At 34.5% G+C, this 8449-nt stretch overlaps 1 protein-coding gene across 1 annotated transcript; it reads right to left on the bottom strand.

Moving 5' to 3' along the window:
• Positions 1–2159: 2159 nt before the first annotated feature.
• LOC143577529 (uncharacterized) lies at positions 2160–8182 on the bottom strand. The gene is made up of 5 exons (XM_077061339.1): positions 7605–8182; positions 6198–6848; positions 5548–5760; positions 3757–3848; positions 2160–2936 (listed from the first exon to the last, which is right to left on the bottom strand). Exons 1-5 carry the CDS (start codon positions 8106–8108, stop codon positions 2264–2266), a joined length of 2133 nt encoding a protein of 710 aa, XP_076917454.1. The 5' UTR covers positions 8109–8182; the 3' UTR covers positions 2160–2263.
• Positions 8183–8449: the final 267 nt, after the last annotated feature.

The raw sequence follows: 8449 nt of genomic DNA, 5'->3' as shown, positions 1-8449 counted from the left end.
ACGGGTGGAGACATTGGTAAATTACTTTTCTTGCCCAATTATGTAATGACTCTTTTGTCCTTGTCATATAATTATGAAATTACTTTGTTGCCCATCACTCTTCCTTTATATATAATATAGATTATTAATCATTAAACTATATTTGTTTAAACATTTGGGCATGTTATTATTACAATTACAAATGCCAAAGGCACATGCAGTACCTGTTTAATTCCTTTTGATTTCCAATTTTCACGTAGCTTGTTTCTAAAATCACATCTAAATGTTGCCTTAATTATTTACACTTTTGTCATAGGTCATGCAGGGACATCTGACTATGGTTGTTCAGATATAGAAGAAGAGTTTCGATGGTTAATCAAGTGAGCAATATAAACCATGAATCATCATGCAATTTATGATTAATATATATTTAATACAACCTAAAATTTTGGAGCTTTTTAATTGTTATTGTTTAATCAGATACTCGTTACTGCATAATGTTAGGAGACCATGGGAGCAATCTAATGTCACTCTTGTCAATATCCTCCCACCTTATTGTTGACAGCCGATCACGATGACATGGTTGTGCCCTTGCACACCTTGAAATTATTGGCGGCACGTATTTCATTTTCGTGTCTATATGGTTGTTGGGATAATATATAGGTAAACCAACTTTGGTAAAAAAAATAATAAAAAAAAATAAAAGCTACTATATATAAGCTAACAAAGTTAATAGAAACATAATAAAACATGGGAGTTAAGAATATGGATAATCACTATAAAAATAATAATAGCAATAACATATTTAAACCATGGCTTTTTGTTTCGCAAGGCTATAAATAATAATAATAATAACCCGGTGAATGAATTCGTGAACGGTCTTTTCATTTTCAAAATAGGTGAGAAATTCGTCACCATTATTAGTGTCTTAAATTCAACTTTCACTATTGTTACCTTTTACTAATTATGAAAGTGTAGTCAACGGTAGCCAACTGTTTATTGATAAACCCTTTTTTTAGAAATATATAGCAACATTTTGGTTGGTATTCTAGTCGTAAAGGCTATGTTATGAAATCCCTAATTTTTACTTTCTAAAATATTTTTATTAAACTTTCACAAACATAATAGTTATTTTCAAACTTATATTAATTGTTTTTTTAAACAGTTTTTATATGGTAATTTTGTCAACTTTGTTCTATTGTTCCATTAATCTCAATATTGGTAACATGGTCACTAATGTTTCTTTAAGAACTCTTTTTTTCTTTGAAGTTATAATGATCACAAACATAAACTAAATATAATCATCATTTTGTTATTATGATTCTTTTATTGACAATGGCTAGGGTTTAATGACTAATGCTTCCAGTTTGTCTGATATATCTTGTGCATTCACAAAGGGAAGGACACTCAAGGAATAAAACAAAAAACCATTTATGGCTTGTTTACGTGAGCCATTAACTTAATTGAAGCTTTTCATACATATTGTATTATCCATGTATTTTACAAATTTCCAACACTAACAAAAGTGTCTTTACAAATTTCCAACACTATCAAAAGTGTGCTTAGCTTAGTCCGAACTTTACACTATCATCTTTTTCCTTTGCCCAAATCGCGTCAACATTTTCTTATTACATGCTTCGAACCTAGATAAATAATGTATAGAGGGTATGATAAGTGGAGAAAAGGGAGGGTTGTTATTCATTGGTATGTTGTTTGTCTAATACAAGCACAAGAATGCACTATATATAAGCTAACAAAGTTAATAGAAACATAATGATACATGAGAAATAAGAATGTGGATAGTCACCGTAATAACAATAATAATAATCTATAATAATAACATATGTAAACCATAACCTTTTGTTTAGTAAAGGATTGAAGAGTAATCTTATTAATTGTGAAGCTTCGTCAACTTGTACCAAACGCTTTAAAAACGTATCGAGATGGTGGCAAATTACTTTTATTGCCCAATTATAAAATGTCTTTCTTACCCTTGCCATGCAATTATGAAATTACTTTTGTGCACATCACTCCTCCTTTATATATAATATAGATATAGATAATACATTTAGCATTTAATCTATATACTTGGATTTTTAACATCTTTTAGAATAACATTGCTATAAATGATTTAAATATGTTAATATAAAACAGAATATATATTTATTTGACAAATACATTCAAACCACAGATCCTGATATAACTTGGCAAATAATCTTGCCTTCTTGTACACAATCCAAAACTTATGAAAAAACATCAGACATTTTTTCTACCTCAGAAAACATCAAGATGAGCTGTCATATGTAGTACCAACATGTTGAATAACAAACCTATAAATCTTCGCTTTCAACCGATCAACAGCTCCTGTCAACGCCTCGTTCTGCTTTGATACCATACGATCCAACCAATCGTTAACTCGTTTAAGCTGCGACAAAATCATCTTAATGGGCCCCACTTCACTACTATTAACACTATTCTTCCCAAAAACTTGGAAACCAGCATCCAATGACTCCTCAACAAATTTCAAAAACCATGTTTGCATCTCTTTTTGCAAACTCATTCCTAATTCAAAAGTCTCCTTCATCGCTTGACCTTTGACCCATGGCCCACTAACCGTTGACTTACAACAAGAACTCATCAAATGGCTTTTAACCATATCGGGTAGAGATTGTTTTAGTGATTGTGATGGGGACTGGATTCCTTGTTTCGATAGGAGGGAAACAACCTCGAGGTCGGTGGCCAACGCAGCTTCGACCCAGAGGGCTAGCGATTTTGAGTGGTCCATGGGTGGTGCGGTGTCATGAACCATGGTGCGGTTTTGATAGTGGATGTGGGTGCTAGTAAGTGGTTCGGCTGCTGCGGTTGCTTTTACAGTTTCGTTGTATACAGACATGAAACTGTCTATTGTTGGTAAAGGGTTACCAGCCTTTGATGTTGAGCAGAGATTTGCAAACATGCTGCAAATGGTTAAAAGAATGCCATATTTAGTGCATAAATTCTCCTAAATCATTTCAATTGATTAAAAATATATAGCAGTACTAAAATAGTAGAATGTTTGCAATCATATTTTGGCGCACTGAATGTAGTGAACAGTTCATGATCCGTTCGGGTTCGGCGGTCAGTTCGTTTATTTATTAAGAAACAAGCGAACATTGATAAAAAAAATTTGTTCCTTTAGTCAAACAAATGAACATGAACACACGTCCCACTCGTTCATGTATGTTTGTTTATGTTTGTTCAGTTAAATCCGTTTATGTTCGTTCATTACTCATCTATGATCGTCTGTTTACATTTGTTAATAGATTTTTTGTCCTATTACAAGTTAGTCTATTTTAATAGCTTTTTGGAACCAACAAACTTTCTTAACTAGTTTTAACTCAGTTATGTTCATTCATCTATGTAAAGTGATTTTTATTCGTGAATCGTTCGTTTATATTGTTAACGAATGAACATAAACGCATACATTACTAACACAAACAAGAAACCTGTTTGTGTTCAATCGTTTGCTCGGTGCTCCGTTCGTGTTTTTCGGTTCATTTACAAGCCTAACAAAAATGAAATTAAAGGCTTCTAATAATTTATGGTTTGGGTCAACCTGTCTAGTGTCAATATGTACCAAAAAGTTATCTTTTTGACCAAAAACTATGGGGACTGAATAAAACATTTAGCTTCAGTTTGACAACTAATATCCAATTAAGGACAAAAACTATTAGCATTTGTATAGTGCTATAGTGTCACAAACTAGTGTGATAATCATATTCAGGATTACAGGGTTACCTCAAACTCCTGAGAATAGCTTCAGTAACAAGTGCTTCTTGTAACGCTTCAGCTGCAGCTACTGAAGCCAGATTTCTCCTTTGCATAGCATCCTACAAATCAATAACGGAACATGTTGATTACATATTTTTGGATTGAACATCTATTTCAATGTTGGTGGCAAACCCAACCCAAATGGATTGTTTTGGGTTAAGATCGATAAACTTTAAGAGTAAAATTGGTTAGGACGGATCATAAAAATTCTTCAAGTGGGTCAGGATGGGTTGGAAATATACAAGTGAGTTTCATTTATAGGTTAAAATGGGTCAAAACAAAATATCCAAGTTATCCAAAATTTATCTAATTCAAAATACCCAAACTATCACGTGCGAAACAAAACTCATCCGAAACCCAAAAAACGATCAAAACGAAACAAAAACCCCGAACCGACTAAAACGAAACTGAACCGAAATAGAAAAACGACCAAAACAAAACACAAAAAACCGGAATGAAACCGAAAAAGTGACCAAAACGAAACAAAAAAGCAAAATGCAACCGAAAAGCTAACCAAAACTAAACAAAAACACCGAATCGACTGAACCGAAACACAACTAAATTGAAATAGAAAAATGAACAAAACGAAACAAAAAAACCGATACGAAACCAAAAAAAAAAGCGAAATGCAAAATGAAAGTTGACCAAAACAAAACAAAAACACCGAACCGACCAAAACGAAACAAAAAAACCGAAACGAAACTGAACTGAAATAGAAAAACGACCAAAACGAAACAAAAAAAAAACAAAACGAAACTGAACCGGAATAGAAAAACGACCAAAATGAAACATAAAAAAACGAAATGCAACTGAAAAGCTGACCAAAACAAAACAAAAACACTGAACCGACCAAAACGAAACAAAAAAGCCGAAACGAAACTGAACTGAAATAGAAAAATGACCGAAACAAAACAAAAAAACTGAACTGAAACTGAAAAACTGACCAAAAGGAAACATAAAAAAACTAAATGCAATTTAAAAACCGGATCAAAACGAATCAAAAACACCGAACCGAATAAAACGAAACAAAAAAACTGTAACGAAACGAAACCAAAATAGAAAAACGACCAAAACGATACAAAAAAACCGATATAACACCGAAAAACTGACCAAAACGAAACAAAGAAATGCAATCAAAAAGCTTACCAAAACGAAACAAAAAAAACTAAAACGTAACCGACTAAAATAAAACAAAATGAATCGAAACGAAAAAAAAAACGAAATGAAATCGAAAAAACTGACTAAAACAAAACAACACTGAAAGCGAAAAAACTGAGAAATCGAAACCGAAATTATTGAAACCGAGCAAATAGCGAAACCGACCGAAATGAAAAAAAAAACAAAACCGAACCGAAAAAAAACCCCGAAAAACTCGAACCTGAACCGGTACAAAACGAGTTTTTTTTTTTTTAATGAACGAGAATGACGGGGGAAACATTTTAGTTATTTTACATTTTGCATTTTTTATTTTTATTTTGAGTTATTATTTTTTTAATAGTTTTTTTGAATATTTTTTTGAGGGGTTTTTAAAACCCTTTGTATGTCAACCTTAACTTGGGTCAAGATGGGTAAAAACCCTTTGTATGTCAACCTTAACTTGGGTCAAGATGGGTTAGCTTTACCCATCTTGACCCATATCCATCCTAACCCTCTATTTTAAAAATCCATCCTGACCCATACCCATCCTGACCCATCACCCAAATCCAACCCAACCCACTCACATTGCCACCTCTATTTGTATTGGTATGTTTATATTACCTGTCCAAGTTTTGCTAGTTTTGAAGAGACTGCATCCAAAGGCACACTACCATCAGTCCATTTCTTTTCATGAAGTGTCATTCCAAGAGCTGTGGTAGTAGTTGTACTATCTGGCAATGGTGGAGTGTCACACAGGCTTGGTTTTGCTTTTCCTTCAATTGGAGAATCATCGTGCTGTGAATGTGCATCACTTAAACGTCTAGAAAGAGCAGCCTGCAAACGATTGAACACAAAAAATTAAATAAATGGGGTTTCTTGTTCATGTTCTTGTTTGTTAAGAAAATGAGTGTGTTCCTGTTTGTTTGTTTGTTAATAGTGTAACCGAACGGCTCACGAACGTTAATGAACTAACGTAACTGAGTGTAGATAAACAAACATAATTGAATAACTGAATACCAATTAAAAGTTGACTTAAATTTATAACAGATGATATTTTATTTTAAAAAACTAGATTGAATTGTAATGGGTGACATTTTGTTCTTATAAAACTACACTGAATTGTTATGGGCTAAAAAATTGAATGAATATATAATAAGCAAATGTAAACTTCAACAAACTTCCCACCAAACGGTTCACTAAGCTTTTGGTTCGTTTACAAGCCTAATGAGAAATATGTTAGAATATAAAACAAGATAGTTTATAAATGTTACCTGAGTTTTCAAAATAGCATCAAAGTCTGGCTTACTTTTACTAATACTCTTCTCTTTATGTTCTGAAGATCCATGTGCTTCATCCCAGTTTTTCCTACTTGTCTTTGAGGATGATCCAGTTGACTTTGCGGATGACCCAGTTGACTTTGCGGATGACACAGTTGACTTTATGGAAGACCCAACAAGTGCTTCTGAAACCTTTGAAATATCAGCAGCCAAAGTTGCCATCTTTTTCTTGTTACCAACATCTGTTGCTGGAGAAACCTTAACACCACCAGACAACCGCCTTCCCGGTGACATGGACATCCTCCTAGAACTTGGAGACGTGTGTCTCCGCGCGTTAGGTGACGATTGTCTGTACCTTGAAGGCACTATAATGGCTGGCTCTTTTGAAGCCTTTCGGTTATCCTCTTGGGCTGCAACTAAACTAGGAACCACACACTTGGAGGGCACAGGAGAAGATGATCTTTTAAGTTTGCCAGCTGGAGAAGGGTCTCGTTCAGCCGTATTCTTTTTTCCAGCTGATATTGGCCTTTGTTGCTTCATAGATGGGCTTGAAAACCTCTGAGGAGGTTTTTCTGAAGACTTTTTTGAGTCATCAATTGTATTATTCACGTTCTCCCTTGGTGCAAGTACTTGTCTGTTCCTACCCTGTTTAACACAAAAATTAACTTTTAGAGAATTTTATAATTTTATCAAGTTTTAAACTAGAATATCTGACAAAGACTTGTGAAATGTCAGCATTGCATTTTATGATGAAAATTCAAGCATAGATTTCTTTTTCAAAACTAAAAGGTGTAACAAAACTGTTAAACTAAGCAGTTAATGCAGAAAAATATTAGATATCGCCATATCGGTCAAGGACCGATATTTGAAATATCGGTAATTTTAATATCACGCGGAATTTATATATATAGCAATTTAACACTAACAAGTCAGTTACTTTCCTACCGTTAACAAATTAATCTTCAGCAACATACAAAACACTAACAATTGTAGCAAGTAGGAACTGATTAATACTTCAAACACTAACATTAAACACTAAAAGTTGACAATTAAGACTTAAAAAACTGATATCGGGAAAACATCGGTCCAATATTGGTTAAATTCGCAGATACTATCAGTGCCGATATTCTGACCAATATTTTGACCGATATTGACTGCATAGCTGTTACAGTGCATAAGATAAAGAAAATTGAGCTGACTATCATTCTGCAAAGCAAAATTACTCTCTAAATGAAATTTATTTATTAGCTCAATCTTCAAACAATCAGTTTTACACCCTAAGGATTAACAATAAACAGACATATGTTAATAATCTGACACATAAGCATATAACAAATCTATTAAGATTCACAATGTAGCACAAATTTTATAAAATTACATGTCTAAAAAAGAAACCCTAACCTCATTTCTGATCTCCTTCGGCTCAGGCACCGCACCATCGGACTTCTTCCCCGACAAAAACGCAGCAATCGGATCACCAGATCCATCTGCATCCGAAGCCGCCTGAATCACAAACTCTCTCTTGGCACTCGAAATCCTGGCCACCAGCTGCTCCGGACTTCCAACAAACGGATGGCGCCCCGAAATCGGGCGGACACCAGACACACGCGGCACCGGAGAGTCAAACTCAAACCGGTCAACATACACAAACTGGCCTAGCTGTAAGCGGTTGGTGAGAATAAGGTCGGTGTCCTTATCGGATAAGGAGACGTAAGTTGAGTTAAGGGAGTCGGAAAGAGAGACGTAGAAGCCGTGGTTGGGCCAGAGGTCGTCCGATCCGGCAGCGAGAGCCGGGACGATGCCGATGACCTGGAGGAGAGGGGAGCGGTGGTCGCCGGTGACTCGGGTGTTGGTGTTCATGGTCTGGAGGAGTTTTAAGAGGATTCCGGGTGTTAGAGACGCCATGGAAATGAAGGAATTTGATGAAATTGGGAGTGAATTTAAGATGATGAGATTAGGGTTTTGATAGGAAGAAGCCGTTATAGGTTATAGAGATCTGAATGAATTTTGAATTTGAATTTTGAAGAGGTGGGTGTGGGGACAAATATGTAATTTTAACTTATTTGAATAATAATTGACGATTTGACTATTTATTTCAAGCAATTTTTGTTTAATGTTGTTATAAACACTGAATATTTATAAACTCGATTGTGCCATGCTAACAAGAAATCAAGATCAAAGCTGTGAAATACGTCATCTTACAATTCGGAGAACCGCTGTGTTAAAAATTATTGTTCTTTGTATTT

The sequence above is a fragment of the Bidens hawaiensis genome, unplaced genomic scaffold (assembly GCF_021521415.1).
Source record: "Bidens hawaiensis isolate Kalapana, Puna unplaced genomic scaffold, B.hawaiensis_p1.1 tig00028728_1, whole genome shotgun sequence".
Taxonomy (NCBI): domain Eukaryota; kingdom Viridiplantae; phylum Streptophyta; class Magnoliopsida; order Asterales; family Asteraceae; genus Bidens; species Bidens hawaiensis.
The sequence above is the reverse complement of the archived record's forward strand: the minus strand, read 5'-3'. Positions and strand labels throughout refer to the sequence as shown.